Here is a 24,425-nt window from a genome sequence, read left to right as displayed (position 1 = left end):
CAAAGCCTCAGGAGCACGTCAGCTCTGACTATCACTTAAGAGAGGCTCCAGGGAGTCCAGTTAGTCTGTGGGAACAACGGCAGGCTCCGCCTCCCCCGACGCCACCCCAAGGCCTCCAGGGAGCTCATTTCAGAGACGACATTGGGTCCTCATGGCTCTGCACAGCCTCTTTACACAAGCTCCCTTCTCAAATTTGCCCATCCTGTCTAATATATGGTGGTTACCTCTGGAGAGTAAAGCTACAGGTGACTTTCTTTTTTTCTTTTCCTTTAGGCTTAATTCTTCCTTTAAAAAAAAAACTGTAATAAAATACATATACAATTTACCATCTTAACCATTTAAGTGTATAATTCAATATTATTCAAGTATATTCACATTGGTTTGCAACCAATCTCCAGAACTTTCAAACTGAAACCCTGTACCCATTAAACAACTATTTCCCCCTCCCCCCATCCCCTAGCAATTACTTTAAATTGCTTTTGTTTTCACTCATTTGTAATTTCCAATTTTCTAAAATGAGTATTGTTTTTACAATTGAATTTCAAAAACCCCAGAACATTTTGTACAATCTCCTCCACTTTGCAGTCAGGGGGCCAGGGGCCTGAGCTGGGGAGAGTCTGCAGCGAGAGTCCCGTAGCACCCAGGGGCCCTACAGCCCCTCGCCAGGGAGGCCACGGTTCCTTCTGCCGCAGTTCCCCCTCAGGAGGAGAACGGGCCAGGCGCTGTAGCAGGACAAGTTCTGGCCATGAACTGAGTCCTGGCTGAGCACCCAGCTATCCATGGGGACTCAGGATGGAGCTTCATTTCAGGACTTACTCCATCTCTCTTCTTACCTCAGGGCTTTCTTAGTGGCTGGGCAGGAAAGAATTTGCCTGCAGTGCAGGAGATCCAGGAGACACCGGTTCGATCCCTGGGTCAGAAAGATCCCCTGGAGGAGGGCGTGGCAACCCACTCCAGTATTCTTGCCTGGAGAATCCCATGAACAGAAGAGCCTGGTGGGCTACAGTCTGTGGGGTCTCAGAGTCAGAAACGACTGAGCACACATGCACCCTCTTCTCACTTCACTGAGCCCCAGGCAGTCCTCACGGGGCACCCTTTGTCCTTGGGTGGCCCATGTCTCTTGTCCCCAGAGATTCTCTGGCCAGTCAGGCCCAACGCTCCGTTCATCTCAGGCCCCCAAGCCAGCATGTGAGGAGGTGAGAATGGAGGCAGGCAGGGGCCTCTGCTCATACATGTGGTTCCTCAGTCGGTGCCAAGTCTCACCTTCTCTAGGACAATCAAAGAACGTTCTTTGGGTGGCTCTGGAGGAGGTGGGGTGGGGAGCTTGTAGGGGTCAGGGCAGGAGTAAGGGTTGAAGGTAATGAGGATGTGAAGGGTAATTTCCGCCTTGTTAATCTGAGGGTATCTGTTACCAGCAGTGACTTCTGCACCCACACAGAAAACCAGCTGAAGTGCCAAAGTGCGATGCTCCAGAGTGTCAGGGCCTCTTGTTTTGCAAATAAGGGACCCAGGCAAGTAAGGAGAGGCAATTTGCTTGATGCCGGGCGGGGGTGGGGGACAGCAGGGAGAGTGGGGGCTGCACAGGAGGTGGCAGCACAGCTGAAATTGGAAGCAGGTCCCCTGGATCCCAGGCACACCTGCCACCTAGTGGCTCCACCAGGTGGAAATCCCAGAGCAGAATAAGTCAACTGGGGGCCGGGGAGCGGTTGGGTCAGAGGAAGGTCGCAGGTTCCCAGGTGCACCAAGAACTAGAGGGGGCAGAGTGGACCAGAACCGGAAGCTCAGCAAGAAATGGAAAGGGAGGGCCGCCCCGGAAACACTTCAGAAACTGGGGGTGGGTGGGGGAACCCCCAGATGGAGTCTTGCCGTGCCCAGTTAACCAGACATGATGTTCCTACCAGGGCAGGGCTGTACCAGGAGGCCTGGGGGCCTGGAGAGCAGACAGCAACCTTATAATCCTTCCAATACATGTGTGGGGGCAGTAGTCAGGTGCTAGTCAGAGTTACTAGGTTGAAGTGGGGTAGGGGGACAGAGGATAGCCTGCAGAAGAGGCAGGTGTGGCCCCCCAAAGCTGGGTGTGACCTTCTGGCCCCTTGGGGTGAAGCGGCATGAGGCTCCTCTCAGGAGGGGTGCGTCCCTTGCTGGCCCCCTGGGCTACTGTTCTCGGCCAGAGGCTGGGCCTGGCTGCCCGGGGAGCCCGTGTCACCCAGGATGCTGCCCACGGTCACCCTGCTGAGGCTGTAGGAGCTGTGGTGGGCTCTGTGGCCACGGCACTGGGTCCCCGGGCACATGGCCTCCCGGAAGGCGTCCCGGAAGCGGGTGGACATGAGGCTGTAGAGCACAGGGTTGGCGGCCGAGCTGAGGTAGAAGAAGACTCCGGAGATGACGTGCACGTACTGGAAGGCCAGGAGCAGGCCCTCGGTCCAGCGGGACACGAAGCTCCACATGAGGCGGTCGATGTGGAATGGGGCCCAGCAGATCCCGAACACCACGACCAGTACAACTGCGGGCAGAGAGGGCGCCTGTTCTCACCTCCGTGCCTCTCCCACAGGCCACCCATGCCCACAGTCCAGCTGGAAGCTTCTGGAACTCTGTCTGCCCTGGCCGTGCCCCTTTAGGAGAGGCTACTCTCATGCCACTGCCGCTGACTGACCAGTGGGCTGTGCCCTGGACCAGCCGTGGACACCCGAGCCAAGCCTGGCCTGGTCCGGTTCTCTCGCCGTGGAACTGGAACTGAGTGTGTGACACAGTGTGGCTAAGGACCCCTCTGGTGACACTCGGGGGCCATGCCTGCTGATGCATAAGCAGGGAGAGCAGGAGAATGGGGCCTGTGGTCAGAGGACAGTAGACGGGGAGGTCATGGAGGGAAAGGGAGATGAACACCGGCCCCCATACACATACACACACACTGAACACCAGCCCCCCCAACACACACACGAAGAACACTGGCCCCCATACACACACACACACACACACACGATGAACACCGGCCTCCATACACACACACACACACACACACACACACACACGATGAACACCAGCCCCCCACACACACACGACGAACACTGGCCCCCATACATACACACAGACACACACACATGATGAACACTGGCCTCCATACACACACACGATGAACACTGGCCCACACACACACACACACACGACGAACACTGGCCCCCATACATACACACACACACACACACACACGATGAACACCAGCCCCCATACACACACACACACACACACACGATGAACACTGGCACCCATACATACACACACACACACACACACACACTGAACATCGGCCCCCATACCCCATACACACACACACACACACACACACACACACTCTCTCACTGGAGGGGAAGGGAGATGAACACCGGCCCACATACACAGACACACACACACACACACACGATGAACACTGGCACCCATACATACACACACACACACACACACACACACACACACTGAACATCGGCCCCCATACCCCATACACACACACACACACACACACACACACTCACTGGAGGGGAAGGGAGATGAACACCGGCCCACATACACAGACACACACACACACACACACACCCACTTGCCTGCCTTGGCCCTAGAAGCCTTCAAAGCCCCAGCCCCCAGCTCTCCTGGGCTCAGCTCAGTATCCTTCCTTCACGAACTCCCCTTTCTTTGAAAGGTCCCATCCCACCCCCAGAAAAAAGGCAGGACAGGCAGCCAAGCCTTCACTCTTTCTCCAGAGCGTCCCTCCAGCCCTGGTCTTAACCCTGCCCTTCCTTGGGTCTCTGCCATCAGATCTGCCTTGATTTCTGTCCCTTGTTCCCCGTGTTTGCTTCTCCAGCTCACGATCCTTCCCCCGCAGTGTCTCCCCCTCTTACGGCCCTCTGTGGCCTTCCTCATAACCTGGGATTTCAGTCAGAACATGGCTTACAACATCCCCAGCACATGGCCTGGTGCGTAGTAGGTCCTCAGAAAGTGAAGACAGGAGAGAGAAGAAAACCAGAGCCCCAGGCCAGCAAGCAAGGTGGCCTTAAGGAAACACCCCACTTTCCCAGGGTAAGAGCCACCCCAGAGGCAGAGATCGGCCCTAGTGGGCAGGGAAGTAGGAGGCAGCAGGGGCAGGTGGTCTCTAGTGCAGGGGTGAGCACACAGCTCCAGGTCGGGTCCACCTTAGGAGGCGGCACAAGTGACTGTGGGATCTGGGACACTGTTCTTGGGGGTGAGAGGAGTGAGTCCCTCTGTGGAAGCAGGGCAATCCCCAGTTCGCTGGATAAAATCCCTTCGCTTTGACCAAAGTCTCACCAGCCCCATCCTGTCCTGGCCCACCCCACCTACCTGATTCAGACCCTGTGGAATAGGGCAGGGTGGGGAGAGAATCAACGACTGGGTTAGCATCAGTTTGCCTGTTTTCCCCAGGACCACTGTATATGAGAAAGTGTTAGGCCTAGGGCCATCAGATTATTACACAACTGTTAGATCAATTGACACCCACAACTTAGGGGGACGGTATTAACTATTTGTTTAGGAGTCCTGTGTTATAGGAGTGTGTAGAAGCTGTCAGGTCCTGGAAGAGGGCATGGCAACCCACTCCAGTACTCTTGCCTGGAGAATCCCATGAACAGAGGAGCCTGACAGGCGACAGTCCATAGGGTCACACAGAGTTGGACACGACTGAAGCAACTTAGCATGCATAGGGCCACAGTAAGATCCAGAGTCTCAAGCCAGCTGAGTGTGCCCTAGCCAGCCCCAGCCCCCACTGTCCTGATCACATAGACCCTCACAAACATGCCTCTAATGAACTCTTTTTTCTCTCACTATTTTTTTTTTTTTGGCTGTACTGTGTGGCATGCAGGATCTTAGTTCCCACACCAGGGGTCAAAATTGCGCTCCCAGCATTGGGAGTGCAGAGTCCTAACCACTGGACCACAGGGAAGTCGCACAACCTCTTTTAGATCATGGTCACTTGTGTGGTCCCCAATGAGCCACAGACATGGCATGCAGGAAATTCATCACCTTGCCTTTCCAGCACCCCCATCCCCTTCTTTTGGGAATTTTGCTCCCCCTGATCCCACCATGTGGATCTATGAGGGCTGCTCACCTCAGCATCCTGCCACTCTGGCCCTGTGGCAAGCCATGACCTAAGCCCACCAATGAGAATCCTTCCCTGGGATTTTCAACTGCCACTAAGGGAAGAGGACAGTTAGTTCCGCAGGAAAGGAGAACTCTGTGTCTGAGGTCATGCCCCCAGGCTGCTCAGGGAAGGACAGAACCAAGACATATTTGGGAGCAAAGATAAGAGACCTGGGGGTCCAGAGCCCATGAACAGCTCTGTCATCCTGGAGCCCAGCTTCTGCCCTGTCTGCCTTTGGTCCCATGAGCCAGCTTCTTGGTGATATCTGTGCATTTGCACCAAGCCCTGACCTTAAAACAGTCAAGACAGCAGCTCTACTCTTGCTGTCTTAAGGTTCTTAATCATTTTTTTAACAGGGAACCCTGAATTTTCATTTTGCATTGGGCTCCACAGATTATGCAGCCGATCCTGCTATGAACCATTCACATTTATCCTTCGTGTCAATTTCTCACAAGTTAATCTAAAAGAGTATGCACACATAAGCATGCACACACGGGGATGGGGGTGGGGTTACTCCCCCTCACGCTAATCCCCCATCGTAAACCCAAACATTCAACCCCTTTCCCCAGGCCCCAGAAACCCCCAGCTCCATGCCTAGCGCCTGGCTCAGTCCCCCTTCCCAGCAGCAACACTTACACAGCATCTTGGTCACCTGTGTCCGACCCCGATCCTGCAGCCCCCGCAGCCTGCAGCTGTCGCTTGTCCTGGCCCTGCCCTTGGCCTCCTGCCTGGGGATCAGCTGTCTCTCACGCCGCAGTCGCAGGCCGATGAGCAGGTAGAGCACGCTGATGGTGGCCATGGGCAGGCAGAAGAAGAGCACCGCGGTGGCCTGCACCACCAGGTTGTAGATGGCTTTCGGGCGCACCAGGGTGCACACAGTGGAGCTGGGCACCAGGCCCCGGCAGGGCACATCTAGCTGCCGGATGCCGTGCAGGCTGGTGTTGGGCAGAGAGCAGAGCACGGCTAGGCCCCAGATGGCTGCGAGTACGCGGCGCACGTGGGCGTGCGTCACCACCGACCTGGCCCGCAGCGGGTGCACCACGGCCACGTAGCGCTCGACGCTCAGGGCGGTGACGTTGAGCACCGAGGCCAGGCAGACGGTCTCAAAGAGCAGCGTGCGGAAGTAGCAGCCGCCGGCGCCCAGCAAGAACGGGTAGTTATTCTGCATCTCGTAGAGCTCCAAGGGCAGGCCCACGAGCAGCACCAGTAGGTCCGACACGGCCAGGCTGAAGAGGTAGTAGTTGGTGGGTGTGCGCATGGCCCTGTGGCGCAGGATGACCGTGCAGGTCAGCGCGTTGCCCACCGCGCCCACCGCGAAGATCAGCAGGTAGGTGACACAGATGGGCACGAACAGCTCCGTCTGCTGGGGCCCCAGGTACTTGAGCCTGAGCTCTTCATCGGTCAGGTTCAAGTCCTGGGGGTCAAAGGGCCCCAGAGCCCTGCTGCCATTGCAGGACAACGGGCTCCTTGCACCCAGGGACCTGTCTCCAGGGAGGATGGAGCAGTTGAAACAGAGAGGAACCTGTGAAACGGAAGAGAGAGACACCCAGAAAGTCACTCAGGGAACCTGGCTCTATCCTAATTCCAGCTAAAGGTGCCGTTGACACAAAGAAGGCCATTATTTTTTGTGCCAATGAGAAAGAAAAACTCTGCCATCCATTGTAAGACCCATCACAATTTCATCTTAAAAATGTACATCTTAGGGACTTCCCTGATGATCCAATGGCTGACACTCTGTGCTCCCAATGCAGGGGGCCCAGGTTCGATTCCTGCTCAGGGGACTAGATTCTGTACGCAGCAACAAAAATCCTGAGTGCTGCAACTAAGACCCAATGCAGCCAAATAAATAAAAAATTTTAAAGAATTCTCCCCAAAATATACATCTTAAAAATGATTTTTTAAAAAGTGGGACTTCAATTTGTTAAAGATTTATTTATTTATTTTCTTTTGGCCATGCTGGGTCTTCACTGCTGTGCAATGGGCTTTCTCTTAGTTTCAGGAAGCGGGGGCCACTCTTTGTCGCGGGGCTCAGGCTTCTCACTGCAATGGCTTCTCTTGCTGCCGAGCACAGGCTCTACGTGAGTGGGCTTCAGTAATTGTGCCTGGTAGGCTCAGTAGTTGTGGTGCATGGGCTTAGTTGCTCTGCACCATGTGGGAACCTCCCAGCCCAGGGGTCAAACCTGGGTCCCTTGCATTGGCAAGCGGATTCTTAACCTCTAGACGACCAGGGAAGCCCCGGAACTTCAATTTTTAATTTCACAAGCTACTGAAACCTTTGGTTAGTGATGGAAACTCTCAAGCACGCACTATGCCATCGGCAGTCCCTTTCAGTCTCTACTCTTCCAAGCCATGGACTTTGGGAGAGACACTCAGTTTGGGCACCTGTAAAATGGGCACAGTGCACAGTATCAGTTGGTCCTGATGAGCAAGGAAGGGTTCTGGAAACACCTGCTTGGATTCAAATCTAGCCTCACCAATTTCGAACTGTGGGACCATTTGCATGGTAACCTCTCTGTGGCTGTTCCCTTATTACAAGGATCCAGAAATTTAATCCATGAAAGGTATTAGCACACCGTCTGCCTGACATACAAAAGGGCCTGATTACATGACCTTGCTGGGAGGACTGGGTCACTGGGCATCAAGCAAGGGAGTGAAAGGGCCCAAAACTATAATGCTGATCCAAAAGTTAGTACTTACTTCTGTTTTCTATCCCCTGAACCGTTTGAAGTCCAAGTATTTGATACCTTTGATGCTGCCAGTTCTGAGGTTCACTCTCCTCCCTCTGGCTCCCCATCTCTTTGCCAGCCCACCAGAGAGAGTGGGGCTTCCCACATGGCACTAGTGGTAAAGAACCCTCCTGCCACTGCAGGAGACATAAGAGACTCAGGTTCGATCCCTGGGTTGGGAAGATCCCCTGGAGGAGAAAATGTCAACCCAGTCCAGTATTCTTGCCTGGGAAATCCCTTGGACAGAGGAACCTGGCAGGCTACAATCCATATGGTCTCACAGAGTCAGACACGACTGAAGTGACATAGCAGGCAGATAGAGTAGCTAAGGACCCTGGCTATGAAGCTAAACAGACTGACTGGGGATCAAGTGCCAGGTCCGCCATCCTCTTCTGTGACAGGCCCTCACTGTGCCTCAGTCTCTTCATCTGTAAAATGGGTAAGTAGATACAGCCTACCTCCTAGCTAGTTTCTGGGAAGAGTAAATGAGAGAATTAAGTTCTCAGGAACATGCCTGATAAATTTCAGGTGCTCAACTCCAATGCATAGTGACATGATCCTTACTTCTCACCCAGCAAATGAAGGACAGTCGAAGGGACACGGGGCAGGGGCTGAACGGGATTCCTCTGGTCCTGTGGCTTGTTGCGAAGACTGGGAGCTGCCCACCTGAGCCTGTTCCTCAAACCGGCCACCACCACCTCCCCTCCCTTCTGAGCAACCGCCGATTTTCCGGCTTGGTTTCTGGGTCCTCTCCCTGGATCCTGGCTCCAGCTCCATTTCATTTCCTCAGATGCGGGTTCGGGGCTTCCCTTGCCCACGTACCTGTGTACCCACCGTTCAACTTTCTTTTTCAGGTCCTTCTCTCCCCTAAATCCCAAGTATTCTTCACCCCGAGTATCTTCTCACCAAAGTCTCCACCCAGAAGCCTCCCCCAGCCTTCCTGCCTCTCTGACACCGAATCCCCGCATTTTGGGATGGAGGGGCATCTTTATCCCCTCAAAAGTTCCTCCCGCCCCTGCCTCCCCCGGCCTCCCTACCCGGGTTGCTGCGAGAGCTAAGCCGGGACCGCAGCGATGAGCTGAGAACGCGCAGGCGCCGACTCGGGTTCGAGAGAGGCTCCTGCGAACCCGGGGAAAGGTCGCCGCACCAGAGCCCCCCACGCCTCGCGGCGCGCAAGGCCGGCGAAAAGACAGATATACCCAAGGAGACTGCGAGTCCTCCGGAGAGCGGGGTGGCGGGGAACGCGTCTCAACTGGCCCTGCGATCCCTACCGCTCTGGGGCGACCCTGCGGGCGCGCCCTCCCCGCCGCGCCCACATCCCGCGCACCTACCATGCCGCCTGCGCCCCGCGAGATCCCAGGGGCCGGGAGCCCACGCGCCGAGCGCTGGCCGGGCGTCCTCGCACTGATCGACTGACGGACGCGGCGCTAGAGCGGGCCGACTGGCAGTCTGGAGGCGGCCAGCCCGCTAGCAGCCCGCAGGTCGCCCCGCCCGTCGGGGGCCAGGGGCGCTCTGGCCCAGACAGCCAACAGGGGGCAGTGGCGTCCCCTCAGCCCAGTTTAGCCCCCCTCAACGGCTGAACCCTGACACACTTATCTGGGGGTCCCACCGCACGCCACAAACTGTAGCGATTGTGTTTCCAAGTGTTTGATGGGGGACGCTTCCAGGAACACCGGAACCCTCACAGCAACCCATTTTATAGATGAGCAAACTGAGCCTCAGAGAGATGCCATTGGAGTGATCAGGGTCTCACATCTCTGTCCCCGTGTTCCAGCATGCTGACTCTTCGCATAACCCTTCTTACAGTGTCCTTCCAGATCCCACCTTCTCCAGCCGTGCCTTTCAAACTTACCCCCAAGGACATCCCACCAGCCCCTCCAAATCAACAAGCCTCAAAGGGTCTCATCCCAGGCTCCTAGGCTTCACATGGGATTCCTCCCCTTCTGTCTATCTCAGTCCCTGGACAGCAGTCTCCACCCCCTCCCCCTTCACCCCCTCTGCCTTTGGGTCCTCCAGCCCCTAAGTCCAGGTCTTGGCTGTGCCCCCTCCCCGAGGACTGCTGTAAGAACCTCCACTGTCCCTCTAGTGTGGCCTCCCACCGCCCAGCCATCTTCCTGAACATCCCCACAATAGCATTCCACTCCTTGGAAACCTTCTGTAGGGCCCAACACTCCCTTCTGAATAAGAACACCGGAGTCTAGCCTGGTATTGGACCTCCCCACTCCCGCTTGCCTTCCTGGTCCCCCTACCCCTACGCACCAGCCCACACCCCCATAAGCATATTCTCCCACCCCATATACCCCAACTAGCTCTCTGCCATTCAGATGTTCTGCCTGCTCCTCTCAGCCTACCACAGGGTGTCCACAGGAGGGAGAAAACTGTAGAGAAGAGCCGTGGATCCCGGGGTCTCCTCCTGCTCCTTCAAACTGCGCACTGGTAAACCCAGCAGGGAGCACCTCCTGGGCTCAGCCCCCCTCCTCCAGCCAGCTCCTTAGCTGAAGGAACTCGCTCGGGAGTTTAGCAACATGGATCTCACAGGCGGAAATGCTGGCTCCTGGGCCTCTTCCCAGGGTCTGATTTCCTTAGTCTGGGCTAGATCCAGAAATCCTCAGATTTGGCCCAGAGGAACCCTGGCCCCAGAACCACACTGTGAGAAGCACTGGGAAGGGTTAAGCACAAAGCCCCAGGCCCCAGGAAGGCTGTGAGCTGTGTGAAGGGAAGAGACACAGACCCTCTGTACCACCCTTGCCACGATCCTGTGCCCACCGTGAGACATGACGGTGAAGATTTCGCATGGGGCTGGCACACGGCCAGCACTCAAGAATGTCAGTGGGATTTGAGTGGGATTATCTCTGCTTAATGACAACTGGAGGCGAGACGTTCTACCCTTAGACTCTCTCTGCCCCCACCACCACCTCCTTCCCATGAGTCACTGTTTGGCCTTGGATACTGGGAGTTAGCCCCTGGCCCCCAGGCTGTCTTCCCAGGAACTCCACACGTAAACACAGCCCCAGGCTCAGGGAGGTTGCAGGCAGCGAAGAGACACAGGGTCCCCGTGAAAGGATTCTGGTGTATCCCTGATAGTTAGCTACTCAGGCTCAGATGCATGAGCCTGGCTGGTGCCTTCAAAATCGGGGCTGCAGTCACATCAGATGAGCAGTGAGGGGCAGAGGGCATCACTGGGAACAGCCTACCATGGGGTCACAGCACTTAACATGAGATGATCTTTGTCGAGCCCTACCCCCCTTACTGGAACACACACGACTCACACACACGACTACCACTTCACTCAGACTCTTGAGCAGCCTGAAACCCACTATGGACCCTCTGGAGGTGCTCAGAGCCCAGAAGAGGATGGGGAAGGACCTTATCTCTGCCTTGTGTGCGTGCATGCTAAGTCACTCGGTCATGTCTGACTCTGTGCAACCCCATGGACTATATAGCCTGCCAGGTTCCTTTGTCCATGGGATTCTTCAGGAAAGAATACTGGAGTGGGTTGCCACGCCCTCCTCCAGGGGATCTTCCTGATCCAGGAATTGAACATGCATCTCTTATGTCTACCTGCATTGGCAAGTGGGTTTTTTTTTTTTTACCACTGGTGCCACCTGGGAAGCCCTATTTCTGCCTAGAGAGGCAGAATGGCTCCTACCCATTAGGAATTCCTACAGCTGGCTGCGTCTTTCATAGCATTGTTGCTGTTGTTCAGTCATGTTCATCTCTTTGCAACCCCATGGACTGCAGCAGGCCAGGCTCCTCTATCCTCCACTGTCTCCTGGAGTTTGCTCAAATTCATGTCCATTGAGTCAGTGATGCTATCTAACCATCTCATCATCTGCCACCCCACCATTCACAGCGTTAGCAGCCATCAAAGACCACGTGAGGCTAAAATGATGCCCTCCAAAAGGAGAAGGCCCAGTGGCCATCATGGCTGTAGCATTATCCAAAGGGCCCTGGGTGTCCCAGCCTCTGGGCCAGGGCTCAAGACCTCCACAGCAGCATGTCCCATCAGAACCCCCTGACATCCACTGCCTCCCACCCCGTCCTGAGGTGACTTCCCCAGGGCCTTGTCTGTCTGGGAGTCCCGCAGGGCTGAGGCCTGGACTAAACGTTTGTCAGGTTCTCTGGGTGTGTATCTCAGTCTCAGGAGCTTGGATGGTAGACATCTACCAAGGCTTGGGTGCTAAGGGTCCACCTCCACACAACAGCAGTTCTGCCAGAGGAGTGCCCCTGGGACTTCTAGGAGCTGGTGGGCCCGCCTCCCAGGTTCTGACCCATCCACAGGGCTCGCTGGGCCTGAGGCCTGTGACAAGTCCCGTAGCCTTCCTCACCCTGGGGACTCCTGGAAGGCCCAGAAACCCCCACCTCCACCCTGCTTTCCTGCCCCCTGGGGATGAGACGAGGAGGGTGAGGTGAGCCTGGGGACCCTGAGGCACTGGACTGGATGGAGGGGCTGTTCTGAAGCCCAGGCAGTGAGGACAGCCCAGGAGCCACCAGTAATCAGGCTCAGTAAACAGGGAGAGCTGGGAAGAGCGAATGTTGCAGCAGGACAGTCCAGGCTCAGCTGGGTGCCTCCGCAGGTTACAGCCTTTTCCACCTGGTTTGCTCAGCTGGGCCTGAGTAGGCCATGTCTGGGAGAGAGGAAAGGTCTGGGCCCCATGATTGGAGTCTGGAATGCATCTTAGGAAGCTGCGTGGCTTCAATAGTCACCCACACTCTACACACCACCAGGCCTGACTCCTCTTACAGAAACTGATTCACTCTCATGAAACGAGAGGGTAAAAGAAGGCACGGGACAGTGGGGCCTGGATGAGAACCCCCAACCCACCACCCACCCCATCCACCTGGGCTCTCTGCCAGAGTTGTTGTTTAGTCACTCAGTCGTGTCCGACTCTTTTGCAACCCCATGGACGGTAGCCCACCAGGCTCCTCTGTCCATGGGATGCTCCAGGCAAGAATACTGGAGTGGGTTGGATCTTCCCTACCCAGGAATTGAACCCAGGTCTCCCACTCTGCAGACAGATTCTTTACCATCTGGGTCATCAGGGAAGCCCATTAAGCTCAATAACATGGGTTAAAACACTTAGGACTGAGCCACTCAAGAAATGGTGTTCATAACTCTGCTCAGAATTCTCTGGGAGATACTGGAAAACTGCCAGGGGTCAGGGCTGGGGGTGCATCGTTCTTCCGGTTGGGAGGGACAGGTTCCCAGACAGCTGTGGCCGGAGAGCTGGCCCCAGCGGGAGGGAAGGAGAAGACGAAACTGGGCGGAGCATGACCACAGCTCAAGCAGGCTGGGCCCTGCAGCTGGACCTCGGAGACCTCCACCTCTCCTGTCCGTGGAGAGATCTGCTTGAGGCCGTCTGGCCTTTGCCACCCAAGGGCCAGGCAGCTGGTTTCTGAGCTACCCCAGGCTGTCAGGTCCCCGAGGAACTGACACCCAGAGGGTCACCCACCTCCTCCCCCAGCCCCTGACTGGTGCCTCAGGCCTCAACCTCCACTTGTGGCCACAGTCACACAGAAAGAGGACCAGAAAAAAGCCTGGACCTCTCTCATCCTGAGCCTGTGTGTCCCTCATGCCTCCTCAGGGTATGTGTGTGCGTGTGTGCCACACACCTTCCTAGCTAACACACCATTGTTAAGAGGCACTATAGAGACTACTCCTTAGATTGTCCCCTTTAGGAATGCCCACGGTTAGTTCAGAACCAAAGCTCTGCCAGTGAATGAAGTCAGACTTGGGAATTCATTAGTTCACCATGGTTTGCTGTGTCTGCATTAGAGTTTTTCTTTTCCTTTTAGTTTCTATTTATTTACGTGTGGCTGTGCTGGGTCTTCGTTGCTGTGCAGGCTTTCTCTAGTTGTGGCAGGTGGGGGCTCCTCTGTTGCGGAGCACAGGCTTCTCATTGCAGTGGCTTCTCTTGTTGCAGAGTAAGGGCCCTGGAATGCTTAAGCTTCAGTAGCTGCGACTCTCAGGTTCTGCAGAATGTGGAAACTTTCCGGACCAGGGATTGAACCCCTGTCCCCTCCATTGGCAGGTGGAGTCTTAACCACTGGACCACCAGGGAAGTCTCTCCCTTTTAGCTTTTAATATTGGCACAATTTCACACTTACAGACAAGTTGAAAGAATAGAATCAAGAATTCCTATACATCCTCCACACTGATTCACCAAATGTTAAAATTTTACATTTCTTGCATCCTTTTCTGTGTGTGTGTGTGTGTGTGTGTGTATGTGTGTCTGTGTGCTTAGTCGCTTAGTCCTGTCTGACTCTCTGTGACCCCATGGACTGTATAGCCCACCAGGCTCCTCTGTCCATGGGATTCTCCAGACAAGAAAACTGGAGTGGGTTGCCATGCCCTCTTTCAGGAGACCTTCCCAACCCAGGGACTGAACCCAGGTCTCCTGCACTGCAGGTGGGTTCTTTACCGTCTGAGCCACCAGGGAAGCCCTGTGTGTGCATGTGTATATGCAATTTTTCTGGACTGTATGAGAGTCAGTCGCAAACCTTTACCACTTAATACTTCAGTTCTGGTTCAATTTCAACATGTTCCATGAATATCAGTTCCATGGGACTATCTTCCCAGAGGCAGTGGCGTACCAAGCGGTGAGTGTAGAGGGAACAGTCAGCCTGGGAAGAGTAGTATCTTGCCACTCAACATTGTGATTATAGAAAGCGGATCACTTCTAGCTGGTCTGATAACCACTTTACTTTTCTTCCCAATTATTGCCATTCCCAAGGCAGACTGCTTCCACAGCCAGTAGACACAAAAGCAGTAAATAGTCAAGTGCCAACAACAACAAAAAATAGGCTCAGGACGACAAAGGAAATACCATTAAGTTGGAGGAAATAAATGAAAGAACCCAGAAGTAGTGAAAAAATGACAATTGTTCGTGCAGATGGGTGAGTCTTTCTAAGGTCATCACAAGGTGAGAAGTGCTGGGTGTAGCCACCAGCAGTCGTTAGACTCGGAGAAGGGTACAAAACAGGACGCTGGGAGCGTGTGGTGGGGAGCTAGGCATCAGTGTGGGCACAGTTGTCGCAAAGTTAAAGATGGCCAGGAGTCTGCGCACTTCAAGGCAGGATGCTAGAAGATTATTCTATGGTTGAAATTCTTCTTTTTTTTTTAATGAAACAAAGCTTTAATTTTTATTTTACAATTCATACATAAAACTTCTAAGGAACCCTCTGAATTTAACAAAATGTTAATAGCACATCTAAAAATAAACCTCAGGTAGTCAACATCCACAAAATGTTGAAAACTGATTAAAATATATATATAACGGAGAGCTACAACTTCGCTGTGAGGCAGGCATGCATTTATTTGACTTGGATAGCACCGTCACTTACAGTTCTTCTTTAAAACTACAGTGAAGATTGACAGCAGTCAATGGTAAACTACTGCTCCAAGTCAAAATCTCTAAACAAATAAAAATAAAGTTTAAACCCCTCTCTTGGATTAACCATGACTTGTGGTGGTGTAAGTACAGTAAATTTTTTGGTAAAAATATAAATTCTTGTAGCAAGTGATATGGGCTCCTGTGCCAGGTGAGGATCTTGGTTTGCAAATATCAAAACTGGCTCTGGCTAATTTAAGCATGATTTCCTGAAGACCAGGTAGCTGAAGACCTCTTGCAGCTGAAAGGGCTGGTAGTGTGGCAACATGAGTCGCAGGCTGGGACCCCATCCCTACTTCTTTGAGGCACTTGATGGACCCCTGCCCAGGGTGACACGCCGGATGCTGTGAAGTTGGATCCTGACCCAGCACTCTCACTGTTTGGGAAGGGGAGCCTTCAGGCCCTCTGCAGTGGAGAAAGGATTCCCTACACAATGGGGCAGCCATAGCTCCTGGCAGACAGTACAGGTGCCAAGCAGCCAAACAAAGCACACACATAAGGAAATGGCAACCCACTCCAGTATTCCTGCCAGGATCATCCCATGGACAGAGGAGCCTGGCAGGCTACAGTCCATGGGGTCGCAAAGAGTAGGAGGCGACTTAGCAACTGAACAACAAATCTGCCAGCCAGGGCTTCCCAGGAAGCTCAAGAATCCGCCTGCCAATGCAGGAGACTCAGGAGACTTGGATTCAATCCCTGGGTTGGAAAGATCCCCTGGAGAAGGAAATGGCAACCCATTCGAGTATTCTTGCCTGGAGAATCCTGTGGACAGAGGAGCCTACATGGAGGGCGGGCTACAGTCTGTGGGGTTGCAAAGAGTCGGACACAACTGAGCAACTAACACTAGTACTACTATCTGCCAGCCAGGGGTTCAAGGGCTCTTCACCAGCATGAGAGAGAGGGGCTGGCAGCCCAGCAGCCTGCTGCTGGGCCTGAGTGGCTTGTCCCAGCTCACAAGTGTCGACGTAACCTTTTTGGAAAACGATACCCAGGAGAACATGTGTCTGCCAAGAAGATAAGAAATTCCAGTTATTCAAATAGGAAGGCCCAGGTCACACTCCTATTAGAGGGAAGCACATCTGGGAACTGAAAGTTTAACCCTTTTTATTAGTTCATTTGGACTCAAAAATAGCAGACTTATAAACAGCCTTCCCTCAAGAAGAGAATGTCAGTTCTCCTCCCAGCTGCCTTGAGGCGGAGATTATAATGAATTGGCTTTTAATATGTGAAAACAGGGAGCCCACAATGTTAAATAACTTGCCCAAGGTCCCCCAGCTAAGTGCTGAAGCTGGGATTTGACTCTAAGTTTATCTGCGTAAAAACTTTCCCTTTTATTCTGCATTTCTGAGCCTGGCTCTCCCGTTTTTAAAGCAGGTCAAATTTCAAGAACTTAAAAAAAAAAAGTTCATATGTATATTTACCCTCTCAGAGATTAAATTTGTATAGACACATCTGCTGCAGTTCCCCTCCTTTTTTACAAAAATATTTATTTATTTATTATTTATTTGGCCGTGTCAGGCCTTAGTCGCAGCTCACTGGCTTCTCTGGTTGTGGCATCAGTTGCCCTGCAGCATGTGGAATCTTCCAGGTGCACCTGCTAAATCGCTTCAGTCATGTCTGACTCTTGGCAACCCCATGGACTGTAGCCCACCAGGCTCCTCTGTCCATGGGATTCTCCAGGCAAGAAGACTGGAGTGGGTAGCCATGCCCTCCTCCAGGGGATCTTCCCAAGCCAGGGATCGAACCCCCATCTCTTACGTCTCCCGCATTGGCAGGCAGGTTCTTTACCACTAGCGCCACCCACAAAGTCCTACTTCCCCTTCTGAAGCCCATTTGCCTTTCTCTCACTGGGCTACGAGTTTTCTCCAAGAGCTACCTGGGTACATCAGGGTTCTTTAAGGCTCTGAACTCCTTGGGGCACCAGCTGCCATGAGCTAGCCTGGCACCCTCTAGCCCAGGGATAGTTGTTCCGTGGGGACAAGCCAGGCCACTGAGTGCCTTTCTCCAGAGTGTTGGTACCCAGTTCACTCTGGAACTTTTGGTAAAAATTCAAACATTCCCTAGTTAGGGCTTGATGCCTTCCAAGGGGTTATAACATGTGGTCCCAGCTCAGAGAGATTGTTAGATGCATTTCCAGGGACACAAGTTATTTTATCTTCATCCTTTGGCTGTTGGAGATATGATGCTTATGCTCTCTGTGCCTCAGTTTCTTCATCTGGAAAATGGGAATGACAACAGACCTGCTTCATAAGGTTATTATGGAGATTAAATGAAATAAAGGATGCGGAGTTTCCGGGAAGGCGCTCAGCCAGCTTTTGATAACTGTTTTTCAAATAAATCAGGGTAGGTGCATGTCTCGGAAACTTGGTACAGTTTCTGAACACAAAGGAAGCGATTTTTAATATTTTTTTTCCAAGGCACTGAGAGAAAATAATAAAGAGGTTTCTCTCTTTGTTCCCTGGCAAGAGGGGCTCGTGGAGAGTGAAAGGGAAGGACACAGAAGCTACGGACTGGAGGCAGGCCCCATCGGGAGTCACTCTCCACCTTCAGGTGGTCTCTCTGGGATCCTGCCTTCCTGAGAAAGCTCTCAAGTTCCCAGAAATTTCTCAAGTGTGTTTGTGTGCAGGCACTGTAAACAAGGTCGGGAAGAGTGGGCTGCAATCAGCAGGGCTTTATTAGGGCATAACCACTTCAGTCAGGCTGAACCCCTGCCACAGGAAAGGTTTCCAACCTCTCCGGGCCCCAGAGGACCCAGGAGGACCCCAGCCCCCACTGCACCAGGCCCCCAGCAGGAAGGGGGCAGGGCCTCCTCTGTAATGAGGGAGGCTGGCTGCAGCGACGGCAAGGAGAGGCTGTGGACCAGCTCGGTGACCTGGGGTAAGTAAGTCCATTCGCTCCACCAACCTCAGTCTCCTCGTCTGTAGAATGGGGACACGTATGCCCCTGGGGAACGAAGCAGACGGGATCCATCCCAGGCACTGAACAGTACTCAATTCTGAAGCTGACTGTGGTTATCTCCAGGGAGCAGATTAGGGTAATTGGTTGTTTTCTGATCAAAAGACTTTTTTTCAGCATTCATTCATCCTATAATATATATATAGATGTATTTTTCATTTTACTGTATTTTTAAAATATTTATTTATTAGCTACGTCGGGTCTTATTTTTGTTGTTCAGTTGTTAAGGCATGTCTGACTCTTTTTGACCCCAGTGAACTGCAGCACACCAGACTTCCCTATCCTTCATCATCTTCTGGGGTTTGCTCAAACTCTTGTCCATTGAGTTGGTGATGCCATCCAACCATCTCATCCTCTGTCATCCCCTTCTCCTCTTGTCCTCAACCTTTCCCAGCATCAGGGTCTTTTCCAGTGAGTCAGTTCTTTGAAGCAGGTGGCCAAAGTATTGGAGCTTCAGCTTCAGCATCAGTCCTTCCAATGAATATTCAGGGTTGATTTCCTTTAAGATTGACTGGTTTGATCTCATTGCAGTCCAAGGGATTCTCAAGAGTCTTCTCAAGTACCACAGTTCGAAAACATTAATTCTTCGGTGCTCAGCCTTCTTTATGGTCCAACTTTCACATCCATACATGACTACTGGAAAAACCATAACTTTCACTAGATAGACCTTTGTCAGCAAAGTAATGTCTCTGCTTTTTAATATGCTATCTAGGTTTGTCATAGCTTTTCTACCAAGGAGTAAGCATCTTAGTTGTAGATTTATTTTTTTTCCATTTTAAAAGGCAGTTCCTTTCTTAAACCTGATAGCTTGTCTCTGCTCAAGCCCTTTGTTCAAGCCATCATCAGGGTCATGGTTAGTCTGGTCAGAAGCCTTCAAAGGACAGCTCAGGAAAACTTGGACACAGAAATGCCCTCCAGTTGGTCACGTACCCTGTGCCCCCAAGGGGCCCCGAGGGGCCCCCGAGGCCCCTCCATATCGCTGACATTTTGTCACCCCAACTGTTATGCCTTCCCCCGTGTTGCCCCTGCTGCACACCCAAGTTTCCCAGGCCCTGTGTGAGAAGCCAGGAGCCACGCACCTGTTCTGCACTGCTCGCCTCCAGGTATGGCAGCTTCTGCCCTCCTGATCCTGGTGCAGGGGTCAGGATGGAAGGGCACCCTCTGCCCAAAGCCCACCAGGGGCACACAGGGGCCTCTGACCAGGAGCCTGGACCAGATCCTGCCCACTATATGGTCCCCAAGCAGGCATAGGACCCATCACACCTGACAGCATGGTCTTCTGGGCGCTTAAAGGGTTAAGTATTATTTCTGTGAGGAAGGCATCATTGGCTCTCTCTCTCCCTGCTTCTCACTCCCCCTGCAAAGCCCTGATCCTGACAGACCACATTCCTCACTGAAAGACCTAAAAAGACAGTGCAGGCCTGGCTGAATCCCCCACTGCCCCAACTGCCTGTGTGAGTCCCAGGGCCTCATTCCTCTCATCCATCAAGTGGCTGCTGCGAGGATTAAGTGAGATAATTCTTATAGACGCTGGAGAACATGCAGCATTTTTAACGAGAGAATACATTCCAGAAAAATTTTGCAAGCATAGTACATCCTGAACCTTTTGAGAATAAGCTGCTGGCCTGAAGCTCAGTCTCCCTAAATACTTTCTTACCTATTTCCTGCCAGTGGAGACCCTCTCCTATATCACCACAACCTTGCCATCAACATCAGGACCGGCACTGAGGCTTTCCTGCTGGCCAGAGCTCAAACGCTTTCAAGTTCTGCCAGTTGTCCCAGCCTGCAGTAGTTCCTCAATCATCCCTTGACTTCATAACCTTGGCATTTTTGAAGATTCTAGGTCAGTTGGTTTGTGAGCTTCCCAGGCGGTGCTAGTGGTAAAGAACCTGCCTGCAATGCAGGAGATGTAAGAGACTCAGGTTCGATCCCTGGGTCAGGAAGACCCCCTGGAGAATGGGATCCCACTCCAGTATTCTTGGCTAGAGAGAATTCCGTGTTCAGAGGAGCCTGGTAGGCTACAGTTCTTGGGGTCACAAAGAGTCAGACACGACTGAAGTGACTTAGCACGCGGGCCAGTTCTTTTGCAGGATTTCTTTCAATTAAGGCTTGATGTTTCCTTATGAGAGATTCAGGTTATACATTTTGGGTGGCAGTATCACAGAAAGGGAGATTTGTTCTTTTCATTGCATCCTATGAGGCAGCCACCAGTTTTGATTGGTCCTGTTACTGAAAATGATCATTTTATTCCCTTGATTAACGTGGTATCTGCCAGGGTTCTCCTCTGGAAAACTACTACTTTTGGGGGGGGAATTAATTTGTATTTCACGGAGGGTGCTTTGAGATTGTGTAAATATCCCATTTGTCATCAAACACCCACTAATTTTAGCATTCGTCTATGATTCTTAGATAAATTAATTATTGGTTGCCAAATGGTAATTCTATCTATCATTCCTTCTTTGGTTAGTTTGCACTAGACTGTAAGATAAAAATTTGTCCTCTCACTCTTTATTTATATCTGTGTGGATGCAGGATTTCTAATTGTATTCAATGAGCAATAATCCATTATCATTATTTGTCATGTTTAAATTATCCCAGATTTGGCCGGTGGGAACCTCATCAAGCTGCCTCCTATATCCTTTCCACGTCTTCATCATAAACATTTCTGTGTTTTCTTGCACAATAAGATATTACAGGCTCATCAGGTATTTCCCTGCACCAGTCTGAAATCAGCCATTTTCCAAGGAGATCTGGTTCCTTTTAGCAAAGACTGGGGTTTAGAAACAAAGATCTTGTATGATCATTACTACTGGGGTGTTGCTGCCCCCAGGCCCTCTCAGTGAGCCCAACTAGGAAATATAATTTTCTATTTTACATAAGTAAATATAATACACATATATGCACAGTCAATATTTTTATATCTATCAATAAACATTGAAAACCATAAACTGACATCAGTACCTCTAATTCCAATCCAATGCCCCAGCATTCACCCTCCTTCTCCTTCCCCAAGTGAGAAATGTGTCTTCTCTTTGCAGCATATTTACTTACTGGGTGGGTTCCCCTCTTCATTTTGTTTTTTCATCTTGTTCTTCAAGGCTAAACTTGCCTGTTACTCCAGGTATATCTTGACTTCCTACTTTCGCATTTTAGTCCTGGATGATGAATAGAACATCTTTTTCAGGTATTAGTTCTAGGAGGTCTTCTAGGTCTTCATGAAGTGAAGTGAAGTCACTCAGTCCTGTCCGACTCTTAGTAACCCCATGGACTGTAGCCTACCAGGTTCCTCTGTCTATGGGATTTTCCAGGCAATAGTACTGGAGTGGATTGCCATTTCCTTCTCCAGGAGATCTTCCCGACCTAGGTCTTCATAGAACCGATCAACTTCAGCTTCTTCGGCATCGGTGGCAGGGGCATAGACTTGGATTACTGTGATGTTGAATGGCTTGCTTTGGAAACAAAGCTAGTACTTTGGTCATCTGATGCAAACAGATGACTCATTGGAAAAGTCCCTGAGGCTGGGAAAGATTGAGGGCAGAAGGAGAAGAGAGTGACAGAGGATGAGACGGCTGGATGGCATCACCGATGCAGTGAACATGAACTTGGACAAACTCTGGGAGATGGTGAGGGACAAGGAGGCCCGGCATGCTGCAGTCCATGGGGTCACAGAGTCGGGCACGACTGGGTGACTGACAGCAACAATAAGGACCCCCCTCAGTATGTAACCAATCTTGTCAACCCCTCCTAACCCACACAAGCCTGACTCTGAGTTGTCCCTGCCCCCTCCCTACCTCTATCCAGGAGGCAGGCAGGACACCCTACTCATTTCACTTAGCCTCCCAGAGAGAGGGAAACAGTCTCCCTCACCCACCATAGATGAGAATCATAACATTTCTGGAGGACCAATTGGCTATAGCCACCAAATAGTGAGGTTTATCCCTTCGGCCCTGCAACTTTACCTCCAAAAATTTATGGAAAAGAGTAGTAGCTCAAATACAGAGATAAGTGTAAGAGGCTACTTGTTATAACTTTGTCTGTAATAATGAAAAATTGGAGACAACCTAAATTATCTTAGCTCCTAAAAGCAGAGGGTCCTGGGTAAAGTATCCTTTACCCAGAGCCATCTGCCTGAAGGACCAGACAACTGGTTTCTAACTGACTTTCTCTGGAGCTCTTGGCTCCCCCTGCACTTCCTGATTGTGTTTGTACACGAGTCCCAGGGACTCCTGTGTGTCAGAGGTCTTGGACCAGAAAGTGGACAAGGCAAGGCCTGTGCCTGAGCGGGGGCCCCCCTCCCTCCCCAGTGAGGCTGAAATCAGAGTCACATTAGGGGAGAAGACAGAGGGCCCCAAAGGCATCTGCTATCTCCGTCAATCAGTTCAGTTCAGTTCAGTCATTCAGTCGTGTCCGACTCTTTGTGACCCCATGGATTGCAGCACTCCAGGCCTCCCTGTCCATCACTAACTCCCTGAGTTTACTCAAACTCATGTGCCATCCAACCATCTCATCCTCTGTCATCCCCTTCTCCTCCCACCTTCAATCTTTCCCAGCCTCAGGGTCTTTTCCAGTGAGTAAGTTCTTCGCATCAGGCGGCCAAAGTATTGGAGTTTCAGCTTCAACATCAGTCCTTCCAATGAATATTCAGGACTGATTTTCTTTAGGATGGCCTGGTTGGATCTCCTTGCAGTGCAAGGGACTCTCAAGTCTTCTCCAACACCACATTGAAAAGCATCAATTCTCCATCAATAGGGGATGGGAAAACAATTGGTGGGACATGCATATTAAGTAGCACTGTGCATGCATGTGAAAAACGGAGGCTAATCTACACATGTTGTCCTAGAGAGGCACCCAGGCAAGATATGTTGCCAAGAGAAACCTGTAAGGAACATAATAGCAGGGAGGGTTGGATCCCAGCCATGTAAATGACTAGGTGTTTTTCGCTTTATTTTTTTTAAGTAGGTGGGATTTAAAAAAATTTTTTTTAATAATTTGAATTTTGTCTTCTGTTTTATTTATTTTGGCTGTGTCAGCTCTTAGCTGGAGAACGCAAGCTCTCTAGTTTTGGCACGAGGGCTCAGTAGACCTGCAGTATATGGAATCTTATTTTCCCGACCAGAGATTGAACCCACATCCCCTGCATTGGAAGGCAGATTCTTAACCCCTGGACCACCAGGGAAGTCCCACTTAGGTGGGATTTTTATGCCCAGAAAACTATTGAAGAACATGTGTCAATCAAGCAACAGTGATCATTTCTAGAGTGAGATTATAAGGGACTTCTACTTCCTAGTAATATATTTTTGTTTGTTTGTATTTTCAGCAATGTGTATTGCTTATATAATCATAAAACCAAAAAAAAAATCAATTAAGTATTTAAAGAAGCCTATGGAATCTGCTGAAATAGCTGTTGACCAACTAAGGGAGGAACAGATGAGAATGGTCAGGCAGGGGAGGGGAGGGATGTTTGAATGAGGGCAAATGTTGGGTGGTGGTGGGCCTTTCAGCAAGGAAGGAGGATACGGGAGACCTGATGTGGGATGGGTTTGATCACCATAACAGACCAAATCAGCACCCTGCTCTTATCTCTTGTAAACATCTGCAAATACAGCAACTACGCACTGACAGTTTCCTGAATCTTTGCCTGAGGGTGTTCTTCTGCATGAACGTGTCTTCAGGATGTTCAGGTTTGGGGCAGAAGTGTCACGGACTTATCTCCCCAGGAACAACTCTCCGGTGCAATGGTGGGAATGGATGAATAAATGCCCCATCTCATAGGCAGCCTCCAAGATGGCCCCAGTGAGCCTTGCTTCCTGGTATTCACATCCCAAATGGAGAAACAAATGGGTATATATGTACAACGGAATGTTATTCAGCCATGAAAAAGGGTTGGAGTATAGATACATGCTATGTATAGCTCAACTGACCCTTGAAAAGTAGAAGAAGCCAGTTACGAAAACCCACATACTGTATGATTCTATCCATGTGAAATGGCCAGAATAGGCAAGTCTACATACACTGAAGGTAGATTAACAGTTGCGTAGGCTGAGGTGGGCTGTGGTAGAAAGGGGTTAAATGGGTGCGATTCCTTTTTGAGGCTCTGAAAACCTTTTAAAATTGACCATGGTGATGGTTGCACGTATCTGTAAAAAAATTTTGTTAAACACTGAGTTGTATACTTTTAATAGGTGAATTGTATGGTGTGGCTGTTATATC

At 51.4% G+C, this 24,425-nt stretch overlaps 1 protein-coding gene across 1 annotated transcript; it reads right to left on the bottom strand.

Annotated features, from left to right (window-relative positions):
* Window positions 1-321: 321 nt before the first annotated feature.
* On the bottom strand, window positions 322-9,203 carry NMUR1 (neuromedin U receptor 1). The gene is made up of 3 exons (XM_086323513.1): window positions 8,907-9,203; window positions 5,780-6,665; window positions 322-2,503 (listed from the first exon to the last, which is right to left on the bottom strand). Exons 1-3 carry the CDS (start codon window positions 9,201-9,203, stop codon window positions 2,121-2,123), a joined length of 1,566 nt encoding a protein of 521 aa, XP_086179639.1. The 3' UTR covers window positions 322-2,120.
* Between the last annotated feature and the right edge of the window lie 15,222 nt (window positions 9,204-24,425).

Source organism: Bos grunniens, chromosome 2, assembly GCF_055505025.1.
Source record: "Bos grunniens cultivar Pamir isolate PY7600 chromosome 2, Bosgru_T2T1.0, whole genome shotgun sequence".
Lineage (NCBI taxonomy): Eukaryota > Metazoa > Chordata > Mammalia > Artiodactyla > Bovidae > Bos > Bos grunniens.
Note: the sequence above shows the minus strand (reverse complement) of the source record. Positions and strands in the feature narration are given on the sequence as shown.